This window comes from Eulemur rufifrons, chromosome 7, assembly GCF_041146395.1.
Source record: "Eulemur rufifrons isolate Redbay chromosome 7, OSU_ERuf_1, whole genome shotgun sequence".
NCBI lineage: Eukaryota > Metazoa > Chordata > Mammalia > Primates > Lemuridae > Eulemur > Eulemur rufifrons.
In genome coordinates, this window is record NC_090989.1 from 227,366,133 (window position 1) to 227,388,256 (window position 22,124).

A 22,124-nucleotide genomic window follows, 5' to 3' on the forward strand; every position below is an offset into this window, starting at 1 on the left:
CATGATTTCCCAATTTGCCAAACTGTATCTTGAATTTATTTTTAGGGCTGATGTTGGCAGTTTCTCACTGGCCATGGGAATTTTTAACAATTAAAATATGAAAGTTAAAAGAACCCCAACAACTTCAAGTTGACAACATATTCATTATTTAACTAAAAAACGGAGATACAGGAGAAGAGTATTTTGCCAAGAGGTAGGGCAAAGGCGTAAGGCAGATCCCATTTTCTGTATCCTCTTGTTTCATTATTCATTTGCTGAATGAGAGAGTATCAATCACTTATTCAGTAAATATTTACTAAATTCCTACCTTGCACCAAGTACTATGTTTGCCCAGAGCTACAGACATCATCCCTATTCTCAGAGAGTCTCATAAAAAAAAAAAAAAAAAAAAGAAGGGCGTAGAAGAAAAAGCATTAAATTAATTAAGCTCCTACTCTGTGCCAGGTGCTTTTCTTGTCAAGGCCTCCCTACAGTTGATGAGAGGATCGATAAAACTCTCCCCATCTAACAAACGTGAATTGAGGCTCAATAATTTGCCCCCAGTCACCCAGTTCAGAGTAGACTAGTATTTGCATTCAAATTGGTCTCATTCCAAAAACCCTTTTAAAAATTTCTTTAGAAGGCAGAAAAAAGAAGAAATTGCCTGTTTTCCTACCACCCTGATACAAAACCATCAATATTTTAGAGAGTCTTCTTCCAATTTTTTTCCTACACATAGGTTAATTTTTAAATTTTTAAAAATGTGTTTCACAGTTGCAATCAAAGTGTGTTATACTGCATTTCACTGGAACTGTGACACCATGGACTATGCAAGGCTCCATTATTCTGTATCGTACCAGAAAGAAAAATCACTGCCAATTATACGATGCCACTCACTGTGAGATATGTCCAGATTTCAGCGATGCTAAAATGTGAAGGTAAAAAATGTGTGACTCGGAATCAACGACCCCCTCGGCATTCCACGTAGCCCACTCTCGCGCTGTGAGCCTCCTGCCTGGAGGGGTGAGGATGGCTTCACAGCTCAGAAGCCCAGCGTCTCCCCTAGTAGACGAGCTCCTTTGACGGGGCTGGCAGGCCCTGCTCGGAAGGGAGAGGGCTCTATTTGTCTTTCTTATACATGCCTTGCCATGTGCATCGTAAGCACTCAAGAAACATTTCTTGGTTGAATAAATATGTAACTAAAGCTTGAGAAGAAATTTATAGACAGAAGGTAAAAATTATCACAGGTCTAAAGAAGGGTACAAGTCCAAGTTTTGTCGGGAAACAGGGGATTTGTGTGGCTACACTGCAGATGTGGGAGAAGAGATGGATGGGACACTGAGCCAGAGAAAGTAGCCCTGGCTTTTTAAAGTCTTTTCCTTCCTACAGCCAGCCACTGTGTTTATATTGCCTCCGCTTTGCTGTTCAGGCCTTTGCTCTGATGTTCTTAGCCAAGCCTAGCTCCATAGCACTGCTTGGTTCTGCCATCTTAGGAAATTATTAACACTTATTCACATGCCGGTTGAATATTGATTTAGATTTGTTTGAGGATGCCACCCATTGATTTCAAGTAATAACTCATATAGAGAAAATTCAGGAATTAGGAAGAGGCAGATGGAGGACAGTCATATTTTTCAGAAGTTCAAACACTTAGCCTAACTAGACAGCATCTCTTCTGCCTGTAACAGAAGGACTGACTGCCCCAGGAAGTAAAAGGCTAAGACAGTTGGGTCTATATGATTTGGCAATTCAACCTTCTGTGGATGTTCACTAAGACATTATATGCCTGAATTGGCAAAACGGATTTAAATAAAAAAACATATTAAGCCAGACTTAGTTCTCCGTGCACGTTCCCCATTAAACACAAGATTTGTACATTTTGGAAACCACTGTGATCTCTTTCGCTTTCTTCCTCCCCTTTTCTTCCTCCATTCACCTAACGAGCCTCTGTGTGTCTTTACTACATGCGAAGAACTCTGTGAAGTTCCCTACAAGATATGACAATGGGTCAGAAAATTCTAACCTCAGAAAGAAGCTTGCACATTAACAGCCAAGGTACGTTTTCCTCATACATAAGTAAATCACAAGGTAGAGTGAGCATAGGTACTATCAGAGAGACACAGGTGATATGCTATCCAAGCTTAGAGCCAGGAGCGATTATGTCAGCTGGGGGATCAGGAAAGGCTTCAGGGAGGAGGTGTCATTTCCTCTGGGCCTTGAAGGATGGAGAGGATGTGGGCATATGGGAATGAGGGCAAAGACCTATGAGACGAGAGGCATGCCTGGGCATAGGACTCCTGTCGTGTCTTTTTACATGGGCTGTTGACTGTTTAGGAACAAAATGCTGTTGCTAGGTTTTAGAGAACCAGTTAATGAACGGATCATTGCCTTGAGCTGACCAGTTTGGGGTGTCATAAATCATACCATCTTAGGACCAACGCCAGGAAGAGACTATAGGACTTCATGCTTATTAAGTGTGAAATTTTAGAGGAAAGTAATAAAAGCCTAAGTCTGGTGAACAACAGAACATGTGACATCGGCAACTGGTAACTAAGACACTTGATTAAAAGCAACAGCACAACGTCAGTTTTCAAAACTCAAAGGATTGCCAGCTCCACGCTTACCATGGACATGGATACCATTTGGTTGAAAAGAAGAGTTTGTTTCTGGTTGGTAGGACTTCAGGTGAGAGCCTGAAGGCTGCTGGGTATGGGGAGGCTGTGTCCTCTGCAGTATTGAAGAAGGAGCTGGGACTCTCCGGGGGCTGATGTGGTGAGGAGATGGAGCAGGAGGTGCAAACCTGAGAAAATAATTATGAAAGGAAACATAAGGGACGTAAAACAGCAGGAACCAAGACAAACTCTCCAAAGCCAAATTCTAAATTCCCATTCTGGCTGTCCAAGAGTGTGACAACCAGCCCTTTAAAAAAACCTTCAGGACTTTTCTCTCTCCTTATTAACCACTGAATTCTCAAATAAGAATCTGAGGGAATAAAAGAGACCAACAAAGGGAAAACCTAGTCATAGTTTGGATTTGTCAAGATTCTTAAACTGCATTACAAATACACAGGGTTTGGTGAAATTCAAAGCCCATCTTTTGCCAAGCCCTGTTTCTGCTAATTTTTAAAATCTATTTGCATTTTAGGGGAAATTTGATCCGTATGTTTCTGAATCATTTACACTTAGCTCATAAACATTTTGTTTTGTAAGACATATCTGAGGTCCAAGAAGTGTTGTTGTAAGTTTTTATTATGAGCCTCTCGAATCCTGTTCTCTTTAAGCAACACATTTTCTTTTGCCAAAAATAAATTAACTTAAACCTCAAAGGTCAAGTGTGGTTTGAAACCCAGAACCCAAGAGATCTGTGTGGGTTCTGTGCTTGGCAAAGAACATTCCTGAGGGTGTAACATGAACACCATGTGGGACATCTTTTATAGTCATATGTGCCAATCACAATAAGACCATTGGTAGTTTCTGAGGGTGGACATAGTGGTGTTTAAATAACGTGACACTGTCAAGTAACCTGGGATATAAAATAGACGATTGTACATTGATCTTCCAATTGTAAGGGAAAATTGGCAGGATCTGACTTACTAGGCTTAAAACGCCAATTTATGCTTTCTATCATTGACGGGAAGGTGTACTTGTGAGAACAATGTTAAAGCTGGCAATGTCCACAGATTATCAAAATGATCCTCGATGCCAGTTCAGTAGAGGACAGGCACAAATATAGCAGAGAAAGGCGCAGGGACTCTGCCACAAGTGAAATGAAGCAGCAAAATAACTCTGAGGAAAACTACAGTAGCAATGAATTGTTTAGTTCCCCCAAAAGTCCCATTAAGCTGAAAAGTTTTAATCGGCTGTTTCTTGTACTGTGAAGAAAGGCTTTGTTTTGCACTAACATGTACAGGTCATTCTACAATCTGCTTACATTGTGTATTTCACAGGAATCAATAACTTCACTTTGCTGGGCCTTGGTGTAGGGCCATAGATGATAAAAAGGGAAGATGAACCAGTCAAGGTTATAAAGTAATTAGAAACGTTCTGAACTGGAATATTTAATAAGGCAGAGCCTCTATTAATACATTTGTATTGCAGCACTAAGAAAGCATGGGACAAAATCTCGTGTTCTTTGGCTTTTTGCTTATGAGGTATGGTGAGGCTACATAAGAAGGTGACGTAAGAATGAAGAAGGGAGGATTTAAACTTGTTAGCCTCAAAGAAGTCAGGGGAGCTTAAGCAAACCAGCTGGGTTAGGATGCCTGCTTCATTGACCGTGTACATTTTCATTTTGCTGAAAGAGAATAGGAACTCAGTGTCCTGGGCCCGACAAATATATGTTTTCCAAGTGTATCATCTTAATCAGAATTATCCAGGAAGATGTGCCGAATGGCCTTGAGAGAAAACACAGCAAATGAATCCTACCTAACACTGCCCTGAGGACATCTAGTAAAATTCACACGCCAGGGTTCATCATATGGAGGCCAGTTCCTGGAGCAGCATGTCCTTAGCATGTCTCACAAGTCACTCTGAGGTGGTGGGAGATGGATGAGGAATTACATTACCACCCAATCCCAGGATCCCCTGGTCCCTAAAGGTCCCCAGGGACAAAAAGAGGGAGGGTGTGTATTGCAAGGCAAACTATGTCACTATTAAACAACTGTCACTGGTAATTCCATTTTATATTTTGGGGAAAGGAGTGAGATCTTTCGATTGGCTCCCTAATTCTATCTCATCATTTATTCATGCAAGTTCCAAACCTCGGCCACACTGTCTTGGCTACCAAATATTACTCAGGAAAATAACAATATTGAGTAGAGAAAAAACTATGTTGAGCACACACCAAAGTTTTAGCACTGCTATCTCAGAGGCCTGGAGAGATGAAATATCATGCCTTCTACTGAATTTACATTTAGCATTTTGCTAATTCAGACTGGATTTTCCTCTATGTTCTTCAAATAAATGAGGTTATATGGTATAAAGTTAATATAATTTCAAAAAATAATGTCACTTAAAGTATTAATAAAAATTTTAAACTACTGTAGGTGAAATAAATATATACCTAAAGTAGGACTTGATTTGGAAAGGAAAGAATGAGTACAAAAATTTTAACTTTTACATGTACAGAATGAAATGTGACAAGATGTGACCACAATTATTTAGACTAAGGCCAAAAAAACAAATAAGAATTAATCGCTCAAAAGCCCAGCAGAAGAACTGAGTGTATAAGTAAGATCGATTTGCAAATACAGAAGATAAAAATCAATTTTGTTACTGCCTAAAAACACTATATAGTATTTTATTGAAAAATCTCTCACAATGCCTCTATTAATTTAAGTTTAATTTGTATAAACTTGGTTACTTGTTAACCAGTTCATAGTATAGTAGAAACAGTAAATTAAAATCAGGGGCAAGGGAAAAGGAGAGGCATGAAGGTGAAAGAGAGTCCACTGTCAGAGGCAAGGCCCCTGGGAGTGTCCAAAAACAATCACTGACAACTCATAGTAAGAGAGATGCCAGAAAAGGGATTTAAAAAGCCAAAAGAACTCAAGAAATGGAGTAGTTTGAGGCCCTTTCATGCAAAAGCAAACAATAAACAAACAGAAAACATGCATACTTAAACAGAAATTCACTAAGCAAAACATAAACTGTTCTTACTGCTGTTAAAGTTACTCAGACTCCCATTTTCTATGTGCCACACCTACTTTCCAACCTTGTTTCTTCAACATACACACACAAATCAAAATGAATATGCTCTGAATATTCTACCCAAAAAATGTTAAGTGAAATTTAAAATTTTTTTAAATCAGAAGAAGGTGAATTACACTTTTTTTTTGATGCTAACCTAAAAAATTTCAACACTGAGGATCAATTGTAGTTATTTACCATTTGTACCCTATGGAATATCTCATTCCCTAATTACGTCAGGCCAAGATGACATCACTCTCATTCCTGCTGAGTTACAGCGTGTCCAAGAGCAAGAAGAGAGACTTTCTGAAATCTTTTCAGGTCCAATCCTGTCCCCCAGCTGCTGAACTGCAGTGGACATTTCAGAGATTTCATTGGACATAGTTTACAAGTCTCATCTTTGGCCTTTTATACTTCTTTGAAACAATAGATGATTGCTCTGTAAATAGGTAGTAACAGACTGGGGGAAAAAAAAAAAAATCACTGCTTACCGGAAACAGATTGCACAAAAGCAAACCAGAGAACTGAGTCAACCATTTCCACTCATTTGGTGGAGGAGTTTGTATAACCTTAGCATAAGCAATGGTTTGCCAAGAAAAAAACGAAGGGTGAGGAACAGGTTTGAAAACTCCATAAAAAAATCCTCTGGGGGAGGAGGAACATATAAAAGGTTTCTGCAAATCCACCTTAGAGGATGTCTGATTATTTGGGGGTACTTTCTTGGCCACACTCCTTCCCTTCTACACCCTCCTCCTTCTCTGCCTTCCTGGCCCCCACCCTCTGTTCTCATGGAGCTCCCCGCCTCTGCAGTGAAGCAGGCCAGCAGCATTCAGTCTTAGACTATTTTGCAGAGCAGTAGGTCCCAATGTAGACACGACTGTTGAGGTTCACATGCAGAAAAAGTGGGAATGGCAGGAGAAGCAGATGGGTAAAGTAGAAGACAGGTCAGAAGTCACACCGCCTTGGGCTTGGATCCTGGCTACATCCCTCACTAGCTGGGTAATCTTGAGTAAATTCCCTAATTTTTCCCAGCGTTGATTTCAATTGTAAAATAAAGATAACCTCAACCAGGTGTGGTAGCTCATGCCTATAATTCCAGCCTTTGAGCGGCTGAGACAGGATTGCTTGAGCCCAGGAGTTTGAGATCAGCCTGGGCAACATAGTGAGACCCTGTCTCTACAAAAAAATTAAAAAATTAGCCGTGTACAGTGGCACCTCCTATAGTCCCAGATACTTGGGAGGCTGAGGCAGGTAGATCGCTGGAGCCCAAGAGTTCGAGGTTGCAGTGAGCTATGATCGTGCCACTGCACTCCAGCCTAGGGGACAGAGTGAGACCTTGTCTCAACTAACTAACTAAACAAACAAATAAACAAATAAAATTTCAACTCTTACTGAGGATTCTAAATTCTGAGGTAACATTTATTTACTCATTCAAGAAATATTTATTGAACACTAACCAAGTATGGGGCATTGTTCTAAAGTACTAGGTATAGGGCCACAAAGGAGACACCTCTGTCTTTGTGGACTTATTAGTGAGGGGAGGCAGGAGTGAATAAATTTAAGTAAGCAAACTATGTATTGGGCTAGAGGAAATGAGTGCTATGGAGAAATATAAAGCATGAGAAGTCAAGGGTGGGGTGCATTACAAACAATTTTAAAATGGGAAGTCAAGGATATCAAAGTACTTAAGACAATGAGTGTCTGATGGCTTTTGGGTGATCAATACATGTTTATGAAGTGACTGGTCTAAACAGAATGTAGATATAAGGCATCCCAGTGTTTGAGAGCTGTAAAAGATTGTGGTTTCGGCATTGTATCAGAGCACCGGTAGAATTATTAAGAAAATCTCAGGACTCTTTCCTCCATATTCAGATATAGAAACCAAAGCTCAAAGAAAGTGAAGCATTAACTCATCTGGCTAATTTTCTCATTCTAGGAGCAGTTAGTCTTGATCTTGTGTAAGGGTCTCATTTCTTGGTAGTGGGTTTCCCAGCCGAGTATTTCAAGTTCACGATTTCATACAATCGTACAATGTTCTAGCTGGAAGGGGCACCGGAGCATCACTTATTTGGATGAGAAAAAAAAAAAAGAGGTCTGGAGAGCTGAAATGATTTGCCCAAAGTCAGAAAGCTGGTTCTCCAGGTCCCACTGTATCCCAGGAAGGTAGGAAATCCCTCTCTACTGGAGATGCAAAGCAAGCTAGAGGGGTGGGGTGAGGGAGGAGTGAAAGAGGACTCTCGAGGGCATGTGAGATTTTCATCTTTATCAGGGCTGCTGCAAGGGCTATCAGCAACCTACTACCTTTCAAAAATCTGGCAGTGCAAGTGCCGTTCAATTCGCTTTGGTGAACTTGCTCAATCCTGAACTGCAGTTCTTCACGTACAAGCTGGCGCATACCATTACTCTTTCAGTCCCCTGTCTGTAAGTCCAGAGTATTTCTATGTCGGCTTATAAATTGATTTCTTTACCAAAATTCGCTAATAGAATGTGTTGCAAGTCAAGCATGTGTCATAAATATTTCCTACTTTTCTTCATTTGTGCCATATTTGCAAGCAGTTCTCGCCAACAATGTGGGACTGTGTGGTTTAGCACTGCTTTGGGGGTTAACACTTTGAAAAGAAGGAATTTATGTGTTTACATGATCAAATAGATTAAACGTTGGTATGTGCTTTGGATAGTTTTTCCCCCCTCTCTCTTCCACAGCGGCCATAGACCTCCTGAAGAAGGAAGGATGCATTAGAACAGCTTGTTTCATTGTATTCACACAAAAAATATTATTGATTTGCTGCCAGGGAGCAGAAATAATGGATACAAACTAGTCTACGATGGATTTGGGGAGGTATTTTTTATTTCCCCAAAGAATTGTAGGGTATCATCTGTGGTGGTTTTAAAATTCATCTGTGAAAACTAATCAATGAAAAATGGCTTTAGCAGTTGGCCCACTGCAGAGGGGGAAAAAAGGAATCCTTTTCAAAACCTGAAAAGAAAAGCACAGTTTTAAGGATTTCACATCTGATTTAACATCGAAAAAAACCTCCCAATGATAATACCCCACTTTGTATAGCCAGCCAGCGCTCCATTTTAGCAGACTTTAACGGTCTTTATAACGATTTATGAATCACTTCATGAATTCCTGGCTGACTCATCTGGGTGACTATAGTATCTACTTATACTTCCCTTCTGTCTCACAAAAGAGACACTTGGACTCAGTTCAATCCAGATTTGTCCCCAAATGAATCACAGCACGTTACTGGGGGAACTGCAAATTGAATTCGGCTTCTGAGACAATCAAGACCAGCTTTCAGTAATGAAGAAACGGCCGCTGGGAAGTGTGGGTAATTGCAACGCTGTCCATCTGGGCAGGACCAAAGCAGGCCCAGAGCTGTATGTCCGTCTGAGGACTCTGTCCCCAAAGAGTCAAAGAGCGGAAGCTGTGCCCGAGAAGGGCTTAGTGTTTCTGTCTCCTTACAAAAGGCTGGGTCAATTTAACTGCAAATAATTCATCAGGTTGGACAAGACCAAGACTCAAAAATGACTGCCTGAGCCTCCACTGAGCACGACCCAATGAGGGCTGTGCAGTTGGCTGTAGCAGAAACGATCAACAAGGCTTCTTAAAGGAGACTCTCAAATATATCAGAATGAGTAAGTGGTTGTGGGAAATAGGAAGGACAGAGTGTTCTGGAGGAAAGTTTCTCCACTTGGGTATAGGGAGCAAGTTGTAAGTCAAGAAAACAAAGTAATCAATGCCCAAGGCAGAGAAGTGTATTTTTTTTTTCTGGTAAATGCTGAATCAGGGCCCAGGACATTGCAATATTTCTCCCCTGTGGAAATGAAATGGGAGGAGGGGGGGAACATCTAGGGTATGTCAGAGAAATGAATTATGCAGGACCAAGAACGGGAGTTTTCTGGAATAACTTGACTGCAGAATTGGCTTTGACTCAGTTGTTTGTCTATTTCAGAATCTGACATGATGGGGAGAGAGAGAGAAGAAAAGTCTGATTCTGCCAAATCCTCTTTTTAAAAAAGCACCAACCAGAAGAAAACGTATCCAGAGTGGTCCCGGACATTTGATGTAGAAAAAAAAAAAAAAAAAAAAAAATCTGCTATGAAAAAAAAAAATCTGCAATGATATCACCCCTTGGGCTGCTCACAGTAGGTTAGAGCAAGGGGATTAACTCATGGTCCTGCAGCAAAGGGAACAATCTTTCTCTTGTTCAGCATGGTGTCAGACACAGTGTTCAATCTGCTTTGCAATAATAGAATGCATTAGATGAAAGAAAAACATTCAGAAGTGAATGTAATGAGAATGCCAGATGAGAAATGAGAAAAAAAATAAGTGTTTTCTTTGTCTAAACAGGAGAAAGGGAGGCATAGGCCCATCAAAAATGGACTATCCCATACCTTTCTCATGGTTTCAAAATGCAAATATGAGTCTCTTGAAGACACCAGAAGAACTCTGAGAACCAAGTTCAAATGCAGTACTCCTGCCAAGTATGGCCAGGTGCCTTTGGAAGCCACTGCCAAACAAGACTTCAAAAGGCAATATAATCCATACATTTGAAAAGAAACTAGCTTGGTGGTGGTTCAGTCAGTAATAACATGTCCTGTTTATACATGGTTTTTTTTTTTCATCTGCAGGATGTCAGGTTACTATTGTAGTAACCACAAAGGAATTTTCTGCACCTTCTCTTGAAGGTAAAACTCAACACTTGACTATAGAAATGAATTGAAGGAAATAGCATATATTTTAAGATTCACAGTTGGAGAAGGGCTCTTGGCTCTTATAGATAGAATAAGCATAAATCCTCAAATGTTTGCTACTATTTTGTGTCTCCAGCACCTTATCTAGTATTATGCAAAAATAGCTATTTAATAAATATTGGTCGTTGCTATTGAAGAACTACTACTCTGTTGAATGTGCTGAGGTTCTGTACACTGGTTCTGTTGGCTTGGCTTCCAACTTGGTGCCAATTCTTGTGCCCAGGTAGATGTTACATTTACCCAATTAGTGCAGATGTCCAAGTGGACATTATATTTGCATCATTTGTAGTTCTCAAGGGAGAATATTTATTCCAGAATATGAGCCCAGTCATTTATTCTTAGAAGAAGGACTGTAATAGTGCAAGGGAAGCTTAGCATAGCTATTATAGCTCCACCTTTCTTCTGTCCCCCTGCAGTAATATCCTTTAGGTTAAAAGCTTCTGCTTAGTTCTGCACATAGGCTAGAAGAAAGGTGACAATCATCTGTCCCTTTTCCAAAATTAACTCCTGAGGAGGTAAGAGAGCTATACACTCAAGTAACAATGCTATGTTAAAAGATTTTTAGGGACATCCTGAACTTTGTCCTCCAAAGTTAACTGACCAAGAGCAGAGAAGTTTTTACACACCCCTTGGATCCTCGATAACACCCAAATGTCTGCAGTCCTCAGGTACCTCTTGCAATCCACCTCCCCGCCTTCCTCTTCCCTTAAGATAAAAGGAACCCAAAGTTCATACTAACTTAGATGGCTCTTTAGGACATTAGTCCGCCATCTTCTTGCTTTGCTGGCCCTCAGAATTAAAAAGTCGCTTTCCTTCCCCAACGCCTTGCCTCTCAACTTATCGACTGTCTTGCGGTGAGTGGTATGAGCTTGAGCTCGGTTATAGGATGACTAAAACAGAAAATCTCTTCTCCTTGGAACTAAACAGAAAAGCTACCACAGACTATTTCTCAGAAAAGGACACAAAAAGACTCATCCAAAGAACTATGCCTGTTGGTTTTAGCTCACCTCAACAGTCTCCTGACCACAGATAAACAGTCCTTCACCTGCAAAACGACAGTCTCTTAGCAGCTAAGTCTCCCAGCTGCCCCTACTTCGAAGGGGAAAAGACGATGATTTCTAGATCATGCGGTTAAAACAGTAGGCAGAGGCTTCCCTTTGAACAGCCTGTTGTATGGCAGGGAGGAGGCACTTTGGAATAGGTGGATGTCTTGACTTGGGTTAGAAAGACTTGGACTTAAGGGCTTTCACTTTGGGAATTCCGGCTCCATATGACTTGCTGTTTCAGAGACAGCATATGACAAGAGCACACTGACACATGTGAGTACTACCATGGCCTAGTGTAACCTCCATTGTTGCTTCATGCTAATGCACTGAAGTAGAGGTTGCAAGAAAAAAAAAAAAAAAAAAAAAAACCACCTCTATTTCACCCAAGCCTTCCTTGTTACTGTCATGACTCACTTTCCTGACTAAAAATCCAAGGGGACTAAGAAAACATCATCTTGGGCTTAACATGAGGTGGATTTGTTTGGAATGTGGGAACAAAATAAAGATGGTTGATTTGGCATTCAGAGGCCAAATGACTTCCCTGGCAATTAAAAAAACAGTTCCTTTTACAGGCGTCCTAATAGTTGGTTTTTCATGTGTGCTTGTAATTAATCTAGAATGAAGAACCAGTGCCTTTCAAAATAAAAAATAAATATGGTGAATAATCTGATATGAACAAATACTGGAATCAGGAGTGGAGCTGTTTTCTTGGGGGAGTGCCTGCTCATATAACGTCTCCTACCTTCCCGTGAACTGACCCAGAGGAGAGTGTGGAGGTGGAAGTACAACGATCACATACTCAGGGTCACTTTCCCCAGAAATAATAAAGGGATCATAGCAGTGTTCCTCCCCTCCATCCACATTCATTCATTCCACAAAATTCCTCAGGTTCCCTTATAAGCACTGAGGGGTAAAGGTTGTGGACAAGGTAGCAATGAATTTGACATAGTCTCTGCTCAGGGACTTTCCACTGTAGTGGAATGTGAGCAGATCAGTAAACAAAGCTTAATTTCAGAGAGTGATATGCCGATGGAGAAAAATAAAGCAGAATTAGGAAGTAAAGTGATGCTGAAGAAGGAAACTTTTATATAAATGTTGTCAAGAAAGGCCTCTTTCCAAAGGGGTAATATTTCAGCAGACACCAGAAATGAAGGCACAAGTCGTGAAGTTCTGGTGAAAGTACCTTTCAGATTTCTGGAACAGTAAGTGCAAAGGCCCTTAGTTAAGATTACTTGGCATTTTCTAGAAACAGGAAGAAGGCCAGTATGCCTGGAGCAGATTAAACAAGGGAACAATGGTAGGTCAATTTGGCTGAGGCCAGACCATAGAGGGCCAAATCCACTACAAAACGGAGTTTGGATTTTATTCCAAGTATGATGGGAGGAGAGGTGTGAGCAGGAAAGAGATGATCCACTAGCATTGCAAAGGGTAGCTCCTGTGGTGTGGAGCGAAGGCCCTGTGTGTGCTAGTGGGGGAGGGTAGAAGACCGTGGGTAGGAAAGATGGGGCGTGGAGGGAACAGTTAGGAGGCTGTTACGTTTGAGATGGGAGGGGCTGGTGGCTAGAACTCGGATGGAGTCCATTAGGCTTGAACTGAATTTTTAAGGCAGCATGAACAGATGAATTAAATGTGAGAGTGTTTGGGCAACGGGAGGAATCAAGGGTAACTCCTGGGCTTTTTAGTTTTTTAACAGTAAATTGAAGATAGCCATGTAGATTAAATTCTTCATTTTCCTCCAGTATCAAGAAACATTTACATCCTCAGAGTGCGGTAAAGAGAGAAAACAAAAAAGGAAAAATTAAAAAATATATATAAAAAAAAGAAACATACTAGACTCTGAATATTATGTTCACAAAAGTTTTACAGACCATATGGACATTTAAATCAAAGATAGATCAGAAAAGCCTAGGGAAGCCAGTTCAGTGATGTTTTTTTTTTTTGTTGTTGTTATTGCTGTTATTGTTTTATTTTATTTTTCCCATAAAGCTATTCACAATCACTAGGCCAAAAAGAAGAAAGTAACCAATATCATCGATTTCCTTGTAAGTGTATGTGTGCCTCCTGGAGTACATGAGGGGGTTTTATTTAAGGAGATATTAGTCAGGTGATGATCTCTGTGAAAAGAAAGTTCATTCCAAAGGCCAATGACCCCACTGATGTTGGCTACAGAGAATGGAGCGTGGCTGTGGTCATGGACCCTCAACAATTAAGAAGTACAGAGACTGGTGGGCCATTCTGCTCTAGAATAAACATTGAGAAGTAGCAGGAACTTTCCACAGATTTAAAGAACACAAAACAGGAAAAGGCCACCAGCCTTTTCTAATCTAAGACCCAAAGCTCTAATCTCGCTTTCAAGGCTCGGATGTGGGAATTTTCCGCCTCTGTAGTGTTCACATTGACATCAGGAACAACTTTTATCACATTCAGTAATTCTCAAGTAGGGTGCGTGTGTGTGAGTTGGGGTAGAGAGTGGATTTTGGATCCCACCTCTCCTAATTTTGAATGTCTATGGAAGTCACCTTTCTGGAAAGAAATTGATCCCCTCATGGGATGGTAAATGAGGATAACAGCTTGACTTCTAAACAGAAAGTGCTGTAGACCAAAGAGAAAGAATGATGCTCACGGTCACCTGACACTGATGGGCACCACAGTGACAGACTCTACCAGAGGATGATGTGGACACCAACATGCAGGCTGATAAAAATGGCCATTTGAGGCTTATATTTGTGTTTTGACTATGGCTTTTCTCAATCATTCCAATGATCAAGACTGAAAACCTTTATTTATTGCCTGAGTTTATTTACTGTCTTCTAAGTTAGGTATGTTTCTATACTCGTGAGATGGGGTCTGTGACACACATTAAGGATCCCTCAGAGTGGTGCTCACCGGGTAAATGCAACTGTAGGATGACACACAGCCATGTGGATAACTCTTAGTCATATCCAAGTCCTTTCTGGTATCACAGAGACAAGTGAGGTCAAGTTGTTGTTGATATTAAAATTCAGATTTCTAGATGTTTGTCCCTTCATCTCTAACATGGTGGTAATTTTTATTTTTGGCACTCAGTGACTCTTCAAAGCCTTGGTAGGTTATAACTATAACACATAAGCTTGGAATTGCAAGGGACAAAAGTGTCTTTATGAACTGTATTAACAAGCAAAAGTGCCCTTATTGGCCAAATATACAAATTCTTGTCCTCAAGATACAGCCCCAACTCCTTAACGTGGCTAATGAGGTTACTCCTTCATTTACACAGTGAGCTCCATCCTTGCTAGCTCTCTTTCCTCTTAGCTTTTGCATTAATATACACCCCTTGTTGCACACACCATTGTTGCCTGTAGACCTTCAGATTTCAGGGAGATATTTCTTTCTCTAGTCCTTCCTCCCCATTTCGGGTTATGTGCTCTTTCTGTATGCCTCCTTCATAATGCTCTGAATTATGGGTGCCTATCGACTCGGTTGTCCTGAAAGGGCAGGACTCTTGCTAAGTCTTATTTAGTGTCCAGCATATTGCCTGGTACACAAATACCAGCTAAGTGAAAGCAGCAATGCACAAATAAACCCCTGATGCTTGGATATATTTTCATAAGCTTTAATATTGGATATGCTGTTCATGATTATTGCATATATACTAGATTAAGAAGAGAGAGGAAAGATTATGTGTGCGTGTGTGTGTGTGTGTGTGTGTGTATATATATATATATATATATATATATGGCTGTGAAAAAGCTGAGTGGGTGAAGATACCAATGTCCCTGATTGCTCAGAAAGTCCTGGGAAGGAAAGAAGAGTTAAGCAGCAGGCCTAGTTTTGAGCTGTTCAGATGCTACCTGTACAAAGAAGAGAGAATGGTGAGTATGGAGCCTCCAGTATTCAAGACCACAAGAAAGCAATGCAGGGAACCAGCAATGGATGATGGCAAGGGACTCCTGGCAATGTGTGTGCATGCATGGATGTATGTGTCAGAGGAACTATTTGTATCAAATATACAGGTTACACAAGATGGTGGGAACCTTGAGAAGTAGGGTCATTGCCTTTCTGACCAATAAATCAAGGGGACCATTGCTTTGTGGGAACCTCCCACCCGGACAGTGGGAGTTGACAATGACCTCCTGTTTCCCAGGCATTCCCCTCATGGGCCTCTTCCCTTGTCAAATCTTCCTCAGCACCCACCACTGTACTACTCAGTACAAGGCCCTCTAGAGGTTATCAGGAGACTTAAGGTTCCTGCCCTCCAAAAGCTAATAATCTAGGTAGCATGGTGACATCTGGTAAATGGTCAATACAGGAGACAGATAATAAGAACCACTGGATTCATCAGGGAGGCTTAATCCTGTGAATTGTGAGAGGCAGAGGAGGCTTCCTGGTTAAGACTAAGCTGAGCTCCAAAGGCTGGTAACATTTGATCCAGGATGAAGGGAAGTCTCTAGATAGAGATAAAGCCTGAATTACGATGCAGAAGCAAGCGAACTAAGTCAGAAGTCACTGAACAGACCGGTTTGACTAGAACTAAAGAACCGTACAGAACTGCAAAGCCATTAAATCAAAAATGGCTGCTGCCGCTGGCCCCTTAGCATCCAGGCAAGCAACCCTACATTTCCAGTGATAGAACAGACAGTGATATCTGTGAAAGTTAGTCTTGTTTACTGAAAGGCATAGAAAGACCACACATGTATGAAAATGTCTGGAATTCTAGCAATGCCACATCTAAATAACACATTATGAATGAAAAATGGGCTTTTCAATACTCCATAGGGACTCAAGAAATTGGCATTCCTTATTTGGTAAAGATACTCTGACTGCTTTCTAAAAACCATTATTTCTAACATTTTCTGCTATTGATTCATGTACTAGATTGCATACTCCCTGATGACACTACATTCTTTCTTTCTGTGACGTTATGAAGTATATCTTTGGTCTTCCTCCCTATTCCCCACATACAACTCCTAAAATCCTTGGTATCTTCAAAAGTGATGTGTCTTTTTGTATGCTAATGAGCTGATTAATGGCTGGCAGCCTCTAGGTAGCTTCAGGATGGAGGCTGGTCACCTGGAAATACCCAGGCAGGATTAGAGGATTGGGACTTTCAGCCCTACCCTCAACCTCCTAGAGGAGAGGGGCTGAAGATTAAGCCAGTCACCAATGGCCAATGATATAATCAATCATGTGTATTTAATGAAGCCTTCATAAAAACCCAAAAGGACTGGGTTCAGAGAGCTTTCAAACAGTAGAACACATGGAGGTTCCTGGAGGGTGGCGAACCCAGAGAGGGCATAGAAGTTCTACGCCCCTTCCCACATGCCTGTTCATCTCTTCATCTCTCTCCTTTGTAAAATAAACCGGTAAATAGAGGTTAGTTTTCCCTAAGTTCTGTGAGTTGTCCTAGCAACTTGATCAAACCCAAGAAGGGGGCTGTGGGAACCCCAATTTATAGCCAGTTGGTTAGATGCACAGGCAAAATAACCTGGGCTTGAGATTGACACTGGAAGTGGGGGACAGTCTTGGAGATTGAGTCCTCACCCTGTGTGATATGACACTATTTCCAAGTAGATAAGGTCAGAATAGACTTGAATTAGAGGACACCCAGTGTCCACTGCAGAATGGATTTTTTGCTTGATGGGTGGGGAAAAAATGCCCAGATATCTGGTCACAGAAGTGTTCTATGTTGATTGTTGGTGAGAGAACAGCAAAAACATTGTGTTTTTCCCCCCTACATTCGCCCTTTCTTTTTAGTCTTTTCTGGTTCAGAAGTGGGGCTTATAGGAAGCCCTTTTATAAGTGTCTTCACTGTGGTCAATCTACAAGTCTCCTTAAGCTCTGTCCCTTGCATGACAGGGCACACCATGTTTAGAATGAAGAGGGGAAGCTGACATTCTTTTGCACAAGATGTGCAACACTAATCCTGCAGGTTTACTCTTGGGACTGTAAGATTTCTCCATTTCAAAAAGGAACCCCCATCAGTATTTTTGTTTTCTCTGGTCTAACAGGCTTACCATGAAATCCAGTGAACTAACATTTCCAAAGACACGGAGTTCCTCTCATGGGAAGCCACTGTCATAAACATAAAGTACCACTGGCTCGTTCAATATGACATAGTACAACAGTACTTCCCATAATAAGTTTGAATCAACATGAGGTGATGTGGTGTGGTACTGCTTAAATCACTGAAATGATGTGTCATTCAGATAATATTTCAAAATAAAAACGGAACCGTGTCAAATCGAGAGAACTTGCATTTATTTTATTTTATGATGGAAGGATCAAAGAACCTGATGCTAACTGGTTAGATGTGGTGGACCTTTCCTGACTTCTGACAGTGACTCAGCCCATTTTTTTAAACAAGTTAAAGCTAAGTAAATGATGAATCAATGCCCACAAAGCAGGAAAAGATGCCAGTTTCCCACTAAAAATCGCAAAGTGTGATAAACCTATTTCCGTTAAGAAAACTGCTGGAGTTTTTACTGGGGGATTTCCCAGGCAAACAGAGGCAAAGATACATAAACCAAAAGCGGAAGGTAAGCACATTTCCTCCGAGTGTTTTTATGCTGGACACTAATGCAAACCCAGTGAATAATTCAGGGCTGTTTCATGTCATCCTCCTCTCCAGACCTGGTGGGAAGAGAGAGCCTACCACAGTCGCACTTGCCCGCGGCGGGTGGGCGGTGCGGGGAAGGAGCGCACATCCTGGGGGGAGAAAGCAGCAGCGAGGCAAAACCGCCACGGTGCAGATGTCCAGTTCGGCCACCCACTCACGTAAAGGACCGTCTCCTTCCTCTCCGTTTCCCCTTCCACAGCTATTTACACTATCAACCACTGTGATCATTTAACAACATCCTCTGGCTTCTAAATGCAATCACTCAACTGGGCCAAGGTCGCCTGTCTCTCTATTAGATCCACAGCTGCTGAAGGCCGGCCTCATGCCACATAACTTGCTAGGCGCTTTAGCTGCTTAGGGTCTTTGAATCCTAATTCCCCATGAGGTACATACACACTAAGGCTCAAAAAAGCTGACGAATACCGTATCACCTATGTGGTATTCCTGCCAAAAATGTTTACAATGAATCTATTCGGGAGAAAACAATTCAACAAATCCAAACCATGGAACATTGTCTAAAATAAATGTCCCGAGTCCTTCAAAAACTGTCAATATCCTGAAACACAATAATCATCGTCATCATCATCATCATAAAAAGCTGGGGAACTTCATTAGATTGAAGCAGACAAAAAAAGAAATGAAAATTAAATGTACTGTGTGATCCTTATTAGGTCCCTGAATCATAAAAAGGAAATGAAAGAAAGAAAGAAAAAATTCCAGCTATAAAGGGCATTATTCAGAAAATTGGGGAAATTTGAATATCGATTGACTCTTAGATAACAGTACTATCTAACTGTTAAATTTCCTGGGTGTGATTATGACACTGGATTTATGTAAGAGACTGTCCTCCTTGGGAGATCTCTACTGAAGTAATTAGGGCTAGAGCTCAATGATGTCTGCAGCTATCTCTCAAATGGTTCAGAAACAAAAGGCAAGCAAGCCGGCAAACTAAGACTCTCCCAAGTCAGTGAGAGAGAGGGAGAGAGAGAAGGAATGAGAGAGAGGGAGAGAGAGAGAGAGAACATGCGCAAAATACCAACAATGGGTGAATACAGGTGCAGGGTGTATGGGTATTCATTGTACTATTCTAGAAACTTTTTATATGTTTACAAACTTTCGATAGAGAGAAATTAAAAAATTTTGAAAGAAAATGTTAAACAAACAAACAAACAAACCTCAAGCAGGATTAGCTAAGGAACTTGCCAACAGCCAAAAGTTAGCAACTGTCAGACCTGGGATGCAAACTTCAGGTGTCTGGGTTGTGGTGGTTGTTTTTGACTCCAATAATGTTTACACTATTTGTCTACATGTATTCCTTTAAAGGCCGTGTACAAAAAAGAAACACAATGATTGCTCTTCTGTTACACTCCTGTTCAGGACTGTCTGGACTACTGGAAAGGAGAGGCCGTGAAGACGGGAGGTTCCCGTTGAGCGTTTCTGAGCTTCACCACCTTGTGTGGTTTGATTCTCAGCTAGGCAGAGTGAGATGAGATGATGAAAAGCCCACAGCTAATATTACTTAAAACCCAACTGAAAACTATATAAAATGCTAAAAAAAAACCTGATTGTCTCAACATTTAGGACTATATCAGGTAAGTGGAAGGACAGATTTCCTTTAGTGGATGATTACTATTTGCATGGCTTTGCTGACAGATCCTATGGGAGGAGGCTAATGATTTGTTTATACTATACCATGTACATAGAACTGTTAAAACAAATCTGATACCTTCTGATTCATATTTCTAATTGCTTAAACATATCCACATGGATCTTCCATAACCACCTAAAACTTGAACTCCTGAAGTGAATTTATCATTCCCTCTTCCTCCCCTTCCCCTCCACTCAACACCTTTTCACCTTCACACTACCACACTCTACTGCATTTTCAATTTCTGTTAACGACACACGTTTCTATCTTGGTGTCTAGGTATGAAACTCAAGAATGAATTTTGGCTCTTTCTCTTTACTTTACATATATATTAATAACGTGGTGATTCTGCCTCCTAAATAACAGCTCTTGAATAAAACATCCCCATTCTTACTGGGTTGTCTTACTGCAAGTAGTCATGTAGCTCACAAGGACTCCTGCAACAGCCTCCAGCTCATTTCCTCTTATTCCAGGTTCAATTACTCTATCATCTTGTCACCTAAATTCTTTCTCTATGTTATGTCAATCTGATTGTGTCTCTCTCCTAATAAAGAGCCCATAATGGTTCTTCATTTCTGGTAGGATAAGGGGCAAATGCCTTAAACTTATGGTTCCACATAAGCAAGCCTGCTAGTATCTGATTTCATCAGCCAGGTGGCCCCTGGATGCGCCATCCTGACCCACCGAGGCCTCCCTTGATGTCTGTCCTCTCCCTTCTCACAACTGCATATGTCCTTCTTGCTGTCTGGGATACTGTTCCCCATTTATCCATCTAGAAAGGCCCTAGTCTTCTTTCAATGCCTGTATCACTGTGTCTTTCTTTCTCTTCCTCCCTGAGCAGAGTCAGGGACATTCTCTTTAGGACCCTGTGGCATCTCTATTACATCATTTATCCAAATAGCCTTATTATACTTTGTTTATGTGTCTATCCTTACCTTTAAGGGTAGGAACATGTTTCAATAATCTTTCTCTCCCCAGCACCTGACACAATTTCCAATATATAGCAGGTACTCAAGAGATGTTCATTAAACAAAATAATATTAATAAATAGGGAGCAAGGCATGAACCATAAAATATTTGGTTTATCAGACTCAAAAATACCTATTAACAAATTCATAGACCAAGCCCAAAATGATGGAACCGCAGATTGCTGGTAAAATCCAAGATTCAAAACTTTTACTCCTGCTGCCTATTCAACCCAATATTTTGTTCACCAAATGCCTACTACTCCACAATTGCACAGAGGTCTCCACAAGAACTGTTTTCCCTGTAGATGTCTGGGAGTAAACCCTAGCTAGGCCAACTCAAGCCAGGTGACAAGTGGAGAGAGGTGACGAGAGTTATGGGCATGATCTCTACATCGCTGGAGGAGGTCTGGGCAGTTCCCAGAGAGGGACTGATGTGTCCAACCTCCTTCCAAAGCTACCTGCACTGATTCAGCCACACACTTGCCATGGAGCAGGAGAAGTGCACTTAAAGCCTGCTCCCAAAACAGGCTTTGTGGTCCACAACAGCACACACGATATTAGGGAGCAGAATATGAGAAAGGCCCCAAAGGCCTCTGGAGCCAACAGAGAAACCAGAAGTAAAAATATCATGAAGTTCATAGTTGTTCAAAATTTTTCCCTAGGAAACTTATGAGGGTGATATCAGTATATTCAGTGTACAGCCCCGTTCTGGTCACCTATATAAAATCCTGTGCCCTTTTATACTCTGATCTATGTGACAAGGGCACCGGCTTACACCTGCAAAGTGTTCCAACCTGCAATTGAGTCCCTATAACAAATTGAGGAAAGGTGGGAAAGACAGAAATTCTGATGCCTTTTTCCAGCACCCGACACTTCAGCGGGTGATTGCCAATATCATTTCATTTGTTTTTCCATGGAAAAATAAAACAGATAATGAGATATTTGGTCCACGTGCTTTGTGGATGTACTTTTAAAATGTCACCTTTGGGTAACTCAACCCACCAATGGATTATTAATAAAATTCAGCAACTGTCAAAGCACTTCTCCGTGGAGGGAGGCTTGGCGGCGACACCTATTAGGAGAGAGAGACAGATGGCCTTACCTCTCAGCTCCCGCGTCCACAGCTGTGAGTGGAGGTAACTGGGAGGAGGGGTGGTGCGGGCTCCCCTGTACATTATGTCCCGGAGAAGGGTGACTGACAGGATGTGGGGGTGGCACGGCCCCAGCAGCTGTTCCACTTCGGCTTGAATGATTGCTGGAGAAAATGGGAGCTGAAATGAAGGGAGAACAAGCATGAGACTGCGCCCCGAATGAAGCCCGCATTTTTTTTTAAATACCGAAGGCTGACAGCATGCATATTTTAGGGGCTTGTTTGTTTTTCTCCGGGTGGTTTTCAGGGAACAGTTCTCCCCTCCTTGGATATACACAGCTTTTGTTTTC

General features: G+C 41.3%; 1 protein-coding gene across 1 annotated transcript in view; it reads right to left on the reverse strand.

Moving 5' to 3' along the window:
• The window catches only part of GLIS3 (GLIS family zinc finger 3), a 433,080-nt gene that overhangs the window by 26,786 nt on the left and 384,170 nt on the right, over window positions 1-22,124 (reverse strand). The window contains exons 8-9 of the mRNA XM_069474177.1: window positions 21,787-21,955; window positions 2,604-2,779 (exon numbers count right to left, since the gene is read on the reverse strand). Of these exons, the coding sequence (XP_069330278.1) occupies window positions 2,604-2,779; window positions 21,787-21,955 (345 nt within the window). The remainder of the gene's footprint in view (window positions 1-2,603; window positions 2,780-21,786; window positions 21,956-22,124) is intronic.